This window comes from Alnus glutinosa, chromosome 6 (assembly GCF_958979055.1).
Source record: "Alnus glutinosa chromosome 6, dhAlnGlut1.1, whole genome shotgun sequence".
NCBI lineage: Eukaryota > Viridiplantae > Streptophyta > Magnoliopsida > Fagales > Betulaceae > Alnus > Alnus glutinosa.
Window position 1 is genome coordinate 29898028 of NC_084891.1, and position 16217 is coordinate 29914244.

Below are 16217 nucleotides of genomic sequence, written 5' to 3' on the forward strand. Positions count from 1 at the left end.
TCAATCAATATTTCCGTAATTTAAATCTCAACAACAGCTCACAATCAAATCTTTCAAATCAGTTCAAATCACACTTTTCAGTCACACATAATTTCTCATAAACATCATTGATATATTTCAACATAATTGAAATTACTTAATACATCCAAAACATATTATCAACATATAGTCGGTTTAGATTTATAAAACATCATATACATTTTGCAATTCATTAATATATGAAAAATAATAGTTTATCAGTAAGTAGAATACTCACCTTGGCTGGGCGGATTTAAGCACTAGGTCTCCTAGACACCACCTTGTAATGTATCATTGTAGAATTATGCATTGCACCATTTAGCACTTTAAATAATTAACACCTTAATTAACACGTGAATCGCTTAAAGTTAAACCATTGGAAAACCCATAATATTGTTAAGGGTTTTAAACATCTACCCATAAGTCCTAGACACTAACTAAAACTCAAACAATACTAACCCAAAGTATTTACTAAGGGTTAGATATTAAAATCACTATTTAACTATTTACTCATAATATTAATTACTAACCCGCAATTAATTTTACTAACTCATAAATTATTTTCATTAACACTTATAATAATATTAGCCCTAAAATTATATTCACTAATCTCTGAATTATTTCCCACTAACATTTTCTCAATAATATTAACCCTCAAATTATATTCATTAAACTTTTACATAAAACACTACCGTTATTTAAAATAACATCAACCCAAAAGAAAATCTTAGGTTAACCTCACAAATATTATTTAAACTAAATACCCATAATTATTTATTTTTACTAACATTAGAACCTAACCCATAAATACTTATTTTTACAAAACTTATAGCTAATTTGAGATTAATCATCATTATAACCACAATTAATCCACAAATTAAAAATCTAGGTTTTAAACATTTAAAAACCCTAAATTAATTTAACCAATCAAATTAGGGTTTCTAAACTTTAAACCATAATTTATAAAACACTACCCCAAACACAATATCATTAACCCAATAGCATTTACTAAGAGTTAATCATATAAAAACTCAATTAAAAAATTAAATACCTAAAAGTTAGAGTTTGAGGAAACTCACAAAAAATTCACTAAACCAAAACCTATGATTTGGGTAGTTTCAAGCAAGTTCCAAGTAACCCATTACCTAAAGAAAACACTAGATTAAACTCACATTTCAAGATTTTAACCAAAAATCTAAAAAACACGAGTTTAGTGTTTTACCTCAAAATGATCAGTGAAAACGTAGATCCGTACTCATAGATCACGTTTTCAAAATCGAATTTGAATTCATTAAATATTTTATCTTAATAAATTCATTAAATATTTTATTGGACATTACAAATATATCGTCCCTTATCGAGGGACCGTACCATATTAATTTTGGAAGAATAAAAAAAAAGAGGTAATTCTAAAAATTTATCGTGTGTCACCCTTATGTCTTTTAAAATATGAATAAAATATTGATCGACGTTGAGAGAATTAATCTCAAATTTATCTGTGGTTAGACTTTGTGGGAGTACTGAGCAGCGATCATGGACAGGTTCAAAGTAGGATTTCTTATTCTAAGTCAAATATGAATAAAATATCAAACCTAAATTTGATAGGCCAAGCTTAATAATAAAAAAAATTGCTTGCCCCACTTGACCCATAGGCCATAGATAGTTCCATCCATGGCTGAAGAAGAGGAGGGCAAGAAAGGATAGATGGAGAAAACAGCAATTCCCCTCATCACTCCCCACAGGATGGGAAGCTTTAATCTCTCTCACAGGTGAGTATGATTGAAACCCCACTTAGATTGGTTGCGTTCTCTAGTAACGACTTGACGTTTTGATGGATGTGTAGGATAGTTTTGGCACCGTTGACAAGAATGAGATCTTAACTTCGTTGCTCAACCCCATGCCGTTTTGTTTTACGCTCAGAGAACAACAAAGGGTGGCTTCTTGATTACAGAAGCCTCTGGGATATCAGACACTGCTCAAGGGTAATCATCTTGGTGCGAATGTGCTATTTTTTTTGCATTGACAAATTTTTAAGGTCATTTACTTATTCTTACAGCACCAGATTTTAGACAAAAATTGAGTGTCTCTCTGCTTTAGACATAAAATTTCTTGCTCCTTAGACTTAGAAATAACTAAAATTTCATGTTTGGAATGAATGGTTAGAATTTTTTTTTTTCTTTTTGGTAGGTGGGCGTAGACAAATCGTATAATTATACATTGTGTATTGCCAAAGAAGATATGAGTGGTGTTAGTAATGTCCATTTAGTGTGATCATTGCAGTAAGTGGGAGAAGTGTCTATCTCTCCAAATTCTTATTGGGGTCTTACATTTCCATTTTCTGCTTACACAAAGCGTGAAAACATCACATATATACTTCTTACTTATATTTTTTTATTTTTGAAGTTACCCAAATACTCCTGGCATTTGGACAAGAGAACAAGTTGAAGCATGGAAACCCATTGTGAATGCTGTTCATGAAAAAAGAGGCATATTCTTTTGCCAACTTTGGCATGCCGGGAGGGTTTCCGACCATAGTAACTTTTCTTTTCCCTTATGTTCTGTCCCTTGACTTGTAATTAGCATGGTTAGAGCATCTCCATGATTTATCTACTTTCCATCTAAAATGGCTAAACAAAAGTTACTTTTTCTATTTTAACTAGTCACTTTTAAAAAAATATTCACCATCTTATTTAAATTTTTTTATTCAATTAAAATAATCTTTTTAATAAATTTATATTGTAGATGGGAGAGACAGAGAGAAAAAGTAATTAAAAACGTATTTATAGAGGTGTTGGTTAGCCATTTTACATAGAAATCCAAAATGCATAAGTCATTGTGGATGCTCGGATTCTTAGAGTGTTAAGAGTTAGTATATATGTATACCTTCTAATAGCACGCTCCATAGGTTTTCAACCTGATGGCCAGCCTCCAATATCTAGCACGGAAAAGCCAATAACAGCTGAGATTCAGATTGATGGTACTAGCGCAGCAGATTACCCACCTCCTCGACGGCTAAAAACTGATGAAATCTCTCAAGTTGTCGATGACTTCAGAATTGCAGCAAAAAATGCCATGGAAGCAGGTAATCCTTGACAGAGAACTTTTATTGGGCTTTTTGAGGGTTTGTTGGGTTTCTTTCTTTTTTTGGGCTTTTTCTTTTTTGCTTTCTAGTTAGGTGCTTTCTCTTGTATACTTACAGTGTACGTAGGGGAACCTTACATTTTTAATAAGATCAGTTTATTACTTATCAAAAAGAGAACTTTTATATTTGATAATGGTGTTAATTCAACTTTGGTTTGAAAAAAACCTTTTGATTTGATACAATGGTGAGAAGTGTTTTTTTGGTTGGATTCATGTTTGAAAAGTGTTTTGAAGAATATCTTATGTTTTGAATTGTGTTAAAAAATTGAAATGCACCACGAAATTAAAATAGTATCTCTATAAAAACTTGAAGACTAAGTGTATATTTTGTGCTACCTTACCAAATGTTGGTATAGGCTCTTTGTATATATAGAGAACTAGCAGGTAGTTACATATGTTTAGGAGAGTACAATCGTAATAGGAATAGAAGACTACAATCTGATTAATCAATGTGATTTAATCAGTTACAAACAGATTTGAATTTAAACTAGGGATCTTATCACAAGCTCCTATCTTTTAGGTCTTATCTTCATCTTGAGAACTTATAGGAGTAGTTTAACCGTAGATGATATGTCTTTAACAATCTCAGACTCTCAGTTGTACTGAAATACATTTTTAATAAGATCAGTTTATTACTTATCAAAAAGAGAACTTTTATATTTGATAATGGTGTTAATTCAACTTTGGTTTGAAAAAAACCTTTTGATTTGATTCAAAGGTGAGAAGTGTTTTTTTGGTTAGATTCATGTTTGAAAAGTGTTTTGAAGAATATCTTACGTTTTGAATTGTGTTAAAAAATTGAAATGCACCACAAAATTAAAATAGTATCTCAGACTCTCAGTTGTACTGAAATGTGTTGTTCTGTGTGATTCTCCAACAATTTGTCTTTTCTCCCAGTGGTGGAGTACACCATCAGAATTACTAAAGTAATACTCACAAATTCACAGTTTAAGAGAACTCAAAACACATTAAGAGGGACCTGATGATCACTTTACACTTGAGAATTTCTCGTGATTTGTAGATACTATTGACTTTTAGAAAGGAAAGTAATGAAAGAAAGCTTGGAGAGAGGAAAGTGTTTGAGAGGAGAAAAAATCTTCTTGTATTGATAGATGTGCGTAAATGAATTACAACCGAGAGTCAAATATTTATACTAAGACTAAGAATCCAACTCGACTGTACAGCTAGGATCCAGCTCATACAAAACTGAATAACAAAAATGAAACTAATTAACAAAAACTTAACTAAAATAACAATTAGTCTAATCTAAACTGATAAAATATACCGTAATACCCCCCCTCAAGATGAAGGGAATATGTCAATAACATTCATCTTGGACTTGAGCAACTGAAAAGGACCCCAAGCTAAAGGCTTGGTGAATATATCAGCAACTTGATGCTGAGTATGAATGTGAAGAGTCCGTAGAATGCCTTCTTGGATTTTGTCCCGAACAAGATGGCAATCAAGCTCAATGTGCTTGGTCCTCTCATGGAAAACCGGGTTTGCAGCAATATGGAGGGCAGCCTTGCTGTCACAGAAAAGTAATGCAGCTTGTGGGTGATCAATCCTGAAATCCTTAAGTAAAGATAGAAGCCAAACAATCTCACATGCTGTGGAAGCCATGGATCGGTATTCTACTTCAGCGGAAGACCGAGAAACAGTATGTTGTTTCTTGGATTTCCAGGAAATAAGAGACTCTCCCAAGAAAACGCAAAAGCCAGTGATGGAACGGCGGGTGTCCGGACATCCTGCCCAATCCGAATCACAAAAAGGCTTTAAGTGAAAAGTGGAAGAAGCTGAGAAGAAAAGACCTTGACCAGGAGACCCTTTAAGATATCTCAAAATTCTGTATGCTGCATCAAGATGGGGCTGTCTAGGATGAGCCATAAACTGACTAAGTTTCTGCACTGCATATGAGATGTCCGGGCGTGTGATTGTCAAGTAGAGAAGACGACCAATTAATCTTCGAAAAACTGATGGGTCTTCAAGCAAAACACCATCAGACTGAGATAACTTCAAGTTTGACTCCATAGGAAATTTTGCAGGCTTAGAAGCAAGGAGACCACAATCATCAATGATTTCTAAGGTATACTTTCGTTGAGAAACAGAAATACCTTGAGCACTTCGGGCAACCTCTAAACCAAGAAAAAATTTCAGAGGGCCGAGGTCTTTCAACTTAAACTGATTGTTCAAAAACACTGTCAACTGAGAAATAGCTTGAGAATCATTGCTGGCCAAGATAATATCGTCAACATAAACCAATAGAATCACAAAGGAAGAACCTTGAACCCGGGTAAACAAAGAATAATCAGAGCGAGATTGGTTAAAACCCGAATTAAGTAAAGTGGTAGAGAATTTGGAGAACCACTGTCTTGAAGCCTGTTTTAAACCGTACAGAGACTTGTTCAGTTTACAGACTTTAGAGGTGTCCTGTTTACAACTAGCAGGTAATAAAGTCCCGTGACAATCAAAACCGGGAGGAAGAGTCATATAAACCTCTTCGGGTAAATCACCATGTAAAAAGGCGTTATTTACATCTAATTGGTGTAAAAACCAATTTTTGGCAGCAGCAACAGCAAGTAAAATTCTCACAGTAGTGAGCTTAGCAACTGGAGAAAAAGTGTCATAGTAATCCAGGCCCTCACACTGTGTGTACCCCTTGGCAACAAGCCTGGCCTTGTGACGCTCTATAGAGCCATCGGCCTTGTACTTGAGTTTATAAACCCATTTACAACCAATAGGTTGCTTATGAGAGGGTAAGTCAACAATTGTCCAAGTATTATTAAGTTCAAGTGCAGATATCTCAGCATGCATAGCATCTATCCAAGACTGTGATTTAACGGCTTGGTAAAAATATTTCGGTTCAACATGAGAAGAAAGGCTAAGACAAAAATGTTTATGAGTAGAAGAAAGTTTGTCATAAGCAATGCAAGATGAAAGGGAATAAGGAATACCTTGTTCGTCAGTAGAGGATGAAGAAGATGGGTGAGTGGCAAGCTTACAGTGATATTGTTGCAAATAACCAGGTTTACATTTAACACGAGTAGATCGTCGAACAAAAGTAGGATCAGTAGAGACAGGAACTGAATTTGGAACAAAATCTGCATTATCTAACGAAGTATGTGGAATAGGAACAGAGGGAGTATGTGAAGGAATATGTGGAATAGGATGCGAAACAGAATCTGGAAAATCAGAAAAAGAATGAGGTAAAGCAGAATGATTAAAATCTAAGGAATCAGATTTAGAAAATGATTTATAAGGAAAAATAGACTCATGAAAAATCACATTCCGAGATAGAAAAGTGGACTTAGTTTGTAAGTTAAGCAACTTGAAACCTTTGACACCAGCTGGATATCCCAAAAACAAACAAGGAACAGCTCTAGAATCAAACTTATGACGATTTCTTGTTAAAGTTGAAGCAAAACAAAGACATCCAAAGACCCGCAAATGTGAATAAGAAGGAGGTTTAGAAAATAATATCTCATAAGGAGATTTATTTGAAAGTAAAGGGGTCGGAAGTCTATTAATGAGGTGAACGGCTGTAAGGACACAATCACCCCAAAAATGTAAAGGAAGATGTGATTGGAAACGCAAGGCATGAGCTACATTTAAAAGGTGTTGATGTTTACGTTCAACAATGGAGTTTTGCTGAGGAGTTTCAACACAAGATCGATGATGAATAACTCCTTTAGCCATAAAAAATTCTACCATATCAAATTCAACCCCATTGTCCGAACGTAAACATTTAACTTTGGTATGAAATTGAGTTTCAACCATTTGAAAGAAGTATTGAATGAAAGAACGAGTTTGGGATTTTGAATGTAACAAAAACACCTAAGTGAAACGACTAAAATCATCCACAATTGTCAAAAAGAAACTAGCATTATTATTGGATTTCACATTAAAAGGACTCCACAGATCACAATGGATCAAATCAAATGAGGCCTGTGAAACAGAAATACTAGATGGAAAAGGAAGCTTATGCTGTTTTGCTAGAGGGCAAACTGTACAAACATAATCAGTACTACAAGGAACAGAAGAAATGAAATTTTCTAACAATTTCATTCTAGAATGTGACAAATGACCTAGCCTATAATGCCATATGTCATTAGAAGTATTCTTTATTGAAGCAGAGTAAACCTGTGCAGAATGTAAACGTGGTTTATGCATCAAGTAGAAGAGACCACCGTGCTGTCTACCCACTCCAATCGTCATCCAATCCAACAAACTCTGTATGAAACAGAAATTAGCAAGAAAGATTAGACAACAATTAAGAGATTTAATCAACTTGCTAGCCGAAATCAAGTTGAAAGAAAAAGAAGGAACGCAAAGAACATCATGTAAAATAAGATGTTCAGAAAGCTTAACTGTACCGATATGAGTAACCATGGCAAAATTGCCATTTGGTAATTTTACACGAGAAGAAATGGTTGCAGTAATTGAAGTGAATAATGATACTGTACTGATCATATGATCAGTAGCACCAGTATCGATAATCCAAGAATGAAGATTAATAGATGAAATATGCGGAGGTAAATGTGAAGTTGAAAACACGGAATGCTTCATATCCAAAGAAATAGAAACAGAAATAGAAGCAGAGGAAATTACAGAATTAACCATAGAATGCTTCAATTTCGAAAGGAAAGAAGCAAAAGAAAAAGGAATGGAATGAGAACTATTACCTCCCATATTAGAAAACAAATGGTCCTGAGAGTTGACGACTTGATGTGCTGAAGGTGATGAAACTTCAGAAACTGAAGTAGACGGCTTGATTAGAGCCAGCAGCTGTTGAATCTGCTCCTGAGATATAGACAGCTGAGGAACCTGGAAAGGTTGATCAGCTTCTTGAACTTGATTAGCTGAAGACGAATTCAGCTTGTTCTTGTTGAATATGTACCCTGGGGGATAACCATGGAGCTTGTAACATTTCTCCATTGTGTGACCGAGTAAACCACAGTGAGTACATACAGGTCTTTCTTTGCGAAACGGTGGTTTGCCAGTACGATTCGGCTGATTCTGGTACTATGAAGCAGTCTTCGTCAGCAGTGCAGCAGTTTCAACTTGAACAGGATTAACAGAAATCATGCGCTGCCTTTCCTCCTGAATCACTAGAGAAAACACCTTATTGATCGACGGCAATGGATCAATAAGGAGAATTTGCCCTCGGATTTGAGCAAAACTGTCATTCAGTCCCATGAGGAACTGAAAAACGTAATCTTGATGATAATGATCAGCAAGAATTTTCGGAGTATCACAAGAACACTGTGGAATTGGCCTGTAATTGGTCAATTCATCCCAAAGCCCCTTGAGTCGAGTATAATACTCACTGACAGAGAGGTTCTGTTGCGAGTGAGAAGAAATTGCCTTCTGCAATTGAAAAATCCGAGGCCCGTTCTTCTGTGAAAAACGATCTTTTAAATCGGTCCACATTTCTTCAGCCGAATTGATGTAGATCACACTCGTCGCAATATCCTTGGACATAGAATTCAAGATCCAGGATAACACCATATTATTACTGCGATTCCATGCGTGAAATTCATCTTCAAGCTCAGTAGATGGTTTCTTCAGTGATCCATTGACAAATTTGAGCTTATTCTTGGCTGTTAAAGCCATGATCATCGAGTGGCTCCAAGTGTGATAATTGTCTCCTTGGAGAAGTTGAGAAACGAGAACGGAGCCGGAACTGTCCCCGTGATGAAGGTAATAAGGACTAGAAGAATCAGAGAATGCAAAAGAAAAAGAGCCAGACGCCATTGACGGTTGCTCTGATACCATATTGACTTTTAGAAAGGAAAGTAATGAAAGAAAGCTTGGAGAGAGGAAAGTGTTTGAGAGGAGAAAAAATCTTCTTGTATTGATAGATGTGCGTAAATGAATTACAACCGAGAGTCAAATATTTATACTAAGACTAAGAATCCAACTCGACTGTACAGCTAGGATCCAGCTCATACAAAACTGAATAACAGAAATGAAACTAATTAACAAAAACTTAACTAAAATAACAATTAGTCTAATCTAAACTGATAAAATATACCGTAATAGATACCTCAACGGCCATTCAATGAGGGGCTATATATAGCCTCACGCCCATTGATGGGGAGGATGAACATTTGAGCGTTACTCCACAAGTGCACTATCATGCATAACGCTTGTCAACGTAACTAACAGGCGTTATGCTTGTTAGTTATTAAGCCAGGCGACAGTGTTACTATAATGCCTGACAAAGTTTTTTTTTTTTCAACGTGCTATTAAAAGCACGTGGAGGGGCACGCCTACTGTGGGTGCCCTCCCCTCCATTTAACCAATTGATTATTAAAGGTTTTGAGAAAAGTATTTTCAAAACCGTTACCAAACGAGGCCACTACCGATATTTATAGAAGTACTTTGACATCCAGTGGCATAACAAGCATGCACTTGTGTCGGTGTGTGGGCTGATAATATAGGCTTTGTATAGTGGACCATCATCTTCATAGAATAACATCAACCCAATTTGTAGACTTGTAGTTAATCAGGTAGCATACTTTGGTTTTTTGCCTACCACTCTTTTGTTGGGCTGAAATTTCTTTAACTGAAGTACTTAGCAATATCTAATTTCCATGGTTGTCTATAATTCTCTTGGCCGTAAAGGAAAATTCACAATCAAAATTACAGGTTTTGATGGGGTGGAGATTCATGGAGCCAATGGGTACTTGCTTGATCAGTTCCTGAAGGATCAAGTCAATGATAGAACAGATGAATATGGGGGGAGCTTAGAAAATCGTTGTCGCTTCCCACTAGAAGTAATTAAAGCCGTTGCGGATGAGATTGGGGCCGATAGAGTCGGCATTAGGCTCTCTCCTTTTGCCGATTACAATGACTGTGGCGATTCCAACCCTGAAGCTCTTGGCCTTTACATGGTTGAGTCCTTAAACAAATATGGAATACTCTATTGTCATATGATTGAGCCAAGGATGATCACCCAGTTCGTGGAGGGGGAGACTAAACGTAGTCTGCTGCCCATGAGGAAGGCCTTCAAGGGTTCATTCATTGTTTCAGGTGGATACACTAGGGATCGTGGAAATGAAGCAATTGCCTGTGGTAATGCAGATTTAGTTGCTTTTGGACGCTGGTTTTTGGCCAACCCAGATTTGCCAAGGAGATTTGAGATCAATGCAGAGCTCAACAAATATGACAGAAGCACCTTTTACACACCTGATCCAGTTATTGGATACACAGACTATCCGTTTCTTGAACCCGACACTTAAACTAAATCCCATTGTTTATGAACAGATATACAGAATACACATTTTCTTTAGCCAAATAATTTGATTTGAAATCTATCGAGTGATGTATTATACCATTATACATTGGTCCTTTCTATGTCTAATACAATCTTTACTCATCAGTAAAAGATCTCCTTAATATGTCTGATATAATCTTTACTTATCAGTAAAAGATCTGTTACTTCCACACACGGATGCGGATTTTTGAATGACTGGACTAGACCAGACGATGGGTCACCTAGAAGAAAACCATTGGAATGGTAACAACCGGCAGGGAGAATATGATGGCTCCATAGAAGGAATAAAAGCTTCTCACCAAACACAAGCCCTGCTAGGCAATAAAGCTGCTCGAAAGCCCTTGCATGCAAGTTAATAATGTACAGTAATTTTCTTGCGGCATCCCTTAACCCTAAATCCTATAAAGGATATAATCAGAATATGATGGCCCAATAGAAGGACATGAGACAAGTCTGATACATTCGCATGAAGATATCACTGAATGTGACTAACATGAAATGGTAGCCAACTCTTTTTGACAAGAACTAGAACAATAACACCCGTGTTGGAAAGATTTCCAAAAAAGTATATATTTTGGAAATGGTTATATTTGTTATGGAAGGAGTTTGTCTATTAATGCTCCGTTTATTTCAACGTAAAATGGTTTACATCGTAAAATATTTTCGACGAAATTATTTTCAGAAAAAATAATTTTTCCGAAAATATTTTTCGGCATTTGGTACGCACGAAAAAATTACGAAATACGAAAATGCTACTGTCGCCAGAATCCAGCAACGTCCGGTCGCCGTTGCTGGATTTCGACGAGCATGTTTGGGCAGATTCCTCCGGATCCGGTCAGATTCGGCCTGATTCTGGCCATTTTGGCCAAATCTGGCCGGCTTCTGACCATGGCCGGAATCTGGTCCACCAGCATCCGGCAACCGTGGCTGGATGTTGCCGAATTTCGGCGCCGTCAGTATTCCGGTGGCCGGATGTTGCAGGACTCTGGCGCCGCCTGAATTTTAACGACCGACCATTGTTGGATTCCGGCAATCGGATATCAAACATGCGTGCAAGAACTAAGAGTTTAATTTCGAAAAATGATTTTCGTTGACCATTATTTTCGCCCCCTACCAAACATCGTAAAATGCCAAAATCATTTATGCCGAAACAAACGGAGCATAAATAAAAAACTTAAAATAATAGGAAAATGTGAATTTAATAATAAAAAATAGTAAATTTAATCATTTAATTAATACGTTAACAATTTTCCTTATGTACGAGCTCAAACTCTCACTCAACAAATGGGACCTAACACATGGAATATTTAACTAAAATTGATGGTAAATTGCAGAGTCAAAGTTCAAATTCATTAGTTTTGCTCAAATCTCATGTTAACTTTGAAATAAAAGAGTCTCACATGAAGAACCAAAAAAAAGTGAAGAAAATGAAAGTATTTCTTAATATCAGCTCATCTCTAACTATTGTACTTGTATTCAATTCTATTTGCTATCATTTTTGCATTACCTGCAGCAAATATTGTCTTGGACCTTGGTGTGCAGTTACTAAACAAGGAATCCCAACTACACTCAAACTCATAAATCATTTTATTGTACTTGAATCTTGCCCTTGTTTGATGCTCTAAAAATTTAATCAACAATTCAAAATAAAATATGTTTGTCAATACACAAAAATGGACAATATGTAGTTAATTTTTACAAACCAGTATAATAAAATAATATATGTTCATAAAATATATGAGAAATACTTGAGTGCATATATATACTTGCACCATAGGTATCTCTTCTTAAGAAAAAAAATTTGGAAGATGCTTTGGATGCACCAACAAGCACGTTCAGAACTTTAAAACTATTGAAGGTGCTCCATGACAGGGTATTTGGTGTGAAGAAGATGGGTGTATATTCAATTCTATTTGCTATCCTTTTTGCATTAATTGCAGCAAATATTGTCTTTTCCTAAGTCAGTTTTTTTTCAAAAATTAAATATCATATATGAAGCGAAATGAAACTAAATTACTTAAAAAAAATAAAGTTTTAAAATTACAATTACCAAATATGTGTTTAAACCTATGCTTGACCCCCTTGACCTATAGATAGTCCCATCCATGGCTGAAGAAAGGAGAGATGGAGAAAACAGCAATACCCCTAATCACTCCCCACAGGATGGGAAACTTCAATCTCTCTCACAGGTGAGTATGATTGAAACCCACTTAGATTGGTTGCGTTCTTTATTAACGACTTGACGTTTTGATGGATGTGTAGGATAGTTTTGGCACCGTTAACAAGAACGAGATCTTACAACTTCGTTGCTCAACCCCATGCCGTTTTGTTTTACGCTCAGAGAACAACAAAGGGTGGCTTCTTGATTACAGAAGCCTCTGGGATATCAGACACTGCTCAAGGGTAATCATCTTGGTGTGCATGTGCTATTTTTTCGCATTGACAAATTTTTAAGGTCATTTATTTATTCTTACAGCACCAGATTTTAGACAAAAATTGAGTGTCTCTCTGCTTTAGACATAAAATTTCTTGCGCCTTAGACTCTAGAAATAACTAAAATTTCATGTTTGGAATGAATGGTTAGAATTTTTTTTTCTTTTTTTTCTTTTTGGTAGGTGGGCGTAGACAAATCGTATAATTATACATTGTGAATTGCCAAATAAGATATGAGTGGTGTTAGTGGTGATGTCCATTAAATGGGATCATTGCAGTAAGTGGGATAAGTGTCTATCCCTCTAAATTCTTTTTGGGGTGTTGAATTTCCATTTTCCGCTTATACAAAGCGTGAAAACATCACATATATACTTCTTACTTATATTTTTATTTTTATTTTTGAAGTTCCCTAAATACTCCTGGCATTTGGACAAGAGAACAAGTTGAAGCATGGAAACCAATTGTGAATGCTGTTCATGAAAAAGGGGGCATATTCTTTTGCCAACTTTGGCATGCCGGCAGGGTTTCCGACTATTGTAACTTTTCTTTTCCCATATGTTCTGTTCCTGGACTTGTAATTAGCATGGTTAGAGCATCTCCATGATTTATCTACTTTCTATCTAAAATGGCTAAACAAAAGTTACTTTTTCTATTTTAACTAGTCACTTTTTAAAAAATCATACACCATCTTATTTAATTTTTTTGAATCGATTAAAATAATCTTTTTAATAAATTTATATTGCAGATGGGAGAGACAGAGAGAAAAAGTAATTAAAAACGTATTTATAGAGGTGTTGGTTAGCCATTTTACATAGAAATCCAAAATACATAAGTCATTGTGGATGCTCGGATTCTTACCGGAGTGTTAAGAGTTAGTATATATGTAGACCTTTTAATAGCATGCTCCATAGGTTATCAACCTGATGGCCAGCCTCCAATATCTAGCACGGAAAAGCCAATAACAGCTGAGTTTCATATTGATGGCACTAGCGCAGCAAATTACCCACCTCCTCGACGGCTAAAAACTGATGAAATCTCTCAAGTTGTCAATGACTTCAGAATTGCAGCAAAAAATGCCATGGAAGCAGGTAATCCTTGACAGAGAACTTTTATATATGATAATGGTGTTAATTTGGCTTTGGTTTGAAAAAAGCTTTTGATTTGATACAAAGGTGAGAAGTGTTTTTTGGCGAGATTCATGTTTGAAAAGTGTTTTGAAGAATATCTTATGTTTTGAATTGTGTTACAAAATTGAAATGCACCACGCAATTAAAATAGTATCTCAGTTGTACTGAAATGTGTTGTTCTGCATGATTCTCCAACAATTTGTCTTTCCTCCCAGCGGTGGAGTACGCTATCAGAATTACTAGAGTAATACTCACAAATTCAAGTTTAAGAGAACTCAAAACAAATTGGGAGAGAACCTAATGGTCACTTTACACTAGAGAATTTCTCATGATTTGTAGATACCTCAACGGCCATTCAATGGCAGGATATATATAGTCTCACCCCCATTGATGGGGAGGATGAACATTTGAGCGTTACTCCACAAGTGCACTATCGTGCATAACGCCTATCAACGTAACTAACAGGCGTTACGCTTGTTTGTTAAAGCCAGGCGACGGAGTTACTATAACTCCTGACAAAGGGTTTTTTTTTTTTTTCAGTGTGCTATTAAAAGCATATGGAGGGGCACGCCTACTGTGGGTGCCCTCCCTTCCATTTAACAAATGTTTATTAAAGGTTTTGAGAAAAGTATCTTCAAAACCGTTACCAAACGAGGCCGCTACCGATATTTATAGAAGTACTTTGACATCCAGTGGCATAACAAGCATGCACTTGTGTCGGTGTGTGGGCTGATAATACAGGCTTTGTACGGTGGACCATCATACAATTTGTAGACTTGTAGTGAAGCAGGTGGCATACTTTGGTTTTTTCCGACCAGTCTTTTGTTGGGCTGAAATTTCTTTAACTGAAGTACTTAGCAATATCTAATTTCCATGGTCGTCTATAATTCTCTTGGCCGTAAAGGAAAATTCATAATCAAAATTACAGGTTTTGATGGGGTGGAGATTCATGGAGCCAATGGGTACTTGCTTGATCAGTTCCTGAAGGATCAAGTCAATGATAGAACAGATGAATATGGGGGGAACTTAGAAAATCGTTGTCGCTTCCCACTAGAAGTAATTAAAGCCATTGCTGATGAGATTGGGGCCAATAGAGTCGGCATTAGGCTCTCTCCTTTCGCCGATTACAATGACTGTGGCGATTCCAACCCTGAAGCTCTTGGCCTTTTCATGGCCGAGTCCTTAAACAAATATGGAATACTCTATTGTCATATGATTGAGCCAAGGATGATCACCCAGTTTGTGGAGGGGGAGACTAAACATAGTCTGCTACCCATGAGGAAGGCCTTCAAGGGTTCATTCATTGTTGCAGGTGGATACAATAGGGATGGTGGAAATGAAGCAATTGCCTTTGGTAATGCAGATTTAGTTGCTTTTGGGCGCTGGTTTTTGGCCAACCCAGATTTGCCAAGGAGATTTGAGATCAATGCAGAGCTTAACAAATATGACAGAAGCACCTTTTACACACCTGATCCTGTTATCGGATACACAGACTATCCGTTTCTTGAACCCGACACTTAAACTAAATCCCATTGTTTATGAACATATATACAGAATACCCATTTTCTTTAACCAAATAATTTGATTCGAAATCTATCGAGTGCTGTATTATACTATTATACATTGGTCCTTTCTATGTCCGATACAATCTTTACTTATCAGTAAAAGACCTCCTTTATATGTCTGAAATAATCATTACTTGTCAGTAAAAGATCTGTTACTTCCACAAACGGATGTGGATTTTTGAACGGCTGGACTGGACCGGACGATGGGTCACCTCTAAGACAATAAGAAAACTATCGGAACGGCAACAACCGGCAGGGAGAATATGATAGCTCCATAGAAGGAATAAAGCTTCTCACCAAACACAAGACCTGCTAGGCAATAAAGCTGCGTTAAGCCGTTGCATGCAAGTTAATATATAATGCACAGTAATTTTCTGCTGCATCCCTAAACCCTAAATCCTATAAAGGATGTAATCAGAATATGATGGCTCAATTGAAGGACACGAGACAAGTCTGATATATTCACATGAAGATATCACTGAATGTGACTAACGTGAAATGGTGGCAACTCTTTTTGACAAGAACTAGAACAATAACACCCGTGTTGGAAAGATTACCAAAAAAATATATAATTTGGAAATGGTTGTATTTGTTATGGAAGGAGTTTGTTTATTAAATCACTATTTATCTCAAAAACTTAAGATAATATGAAAA

The 16217-nt window shown here is 36.1% G+C and overlaps 1 protein-coding gene and 1 pseudogene across 1 annotated transcript; both read left to right on the top strand.

Moving 5' to 3' along the window:
- Window positions 1-1671: 1671 nt before the first annotated feature.
- On the top strand, window positions 1672-10549 carry LOC133871761 (12-oxophytodienoate reductase 2-like; annotated as a pseudogene).
- A 1756-nt stretch (window positions 10550-12305) lies between these two features.
- Window positions 12306-15617, top strand: LOC133870430 (putative 12-oxophytodienoate reductase 11). Its single transcript, XM_062307556.1, has 5 exons — window positions 12306-12627; window positions 12701-12841; window positions 13277-13407; window positions 13783-13959; window positions 14927-15617. Exons 1-5 carry the CDS (start codon window positions 12563-12565, stop codon window positions 15517-15519), a joined length of 1107 nt encoding a protein of 368 aa, XP_062163540.1. The 5' UTR covers window positions 12306-12562; the 3' UTR covers window positions 15520-15617.
- Window positions 15618-16217: the final 600 nt, after the last annotated feature.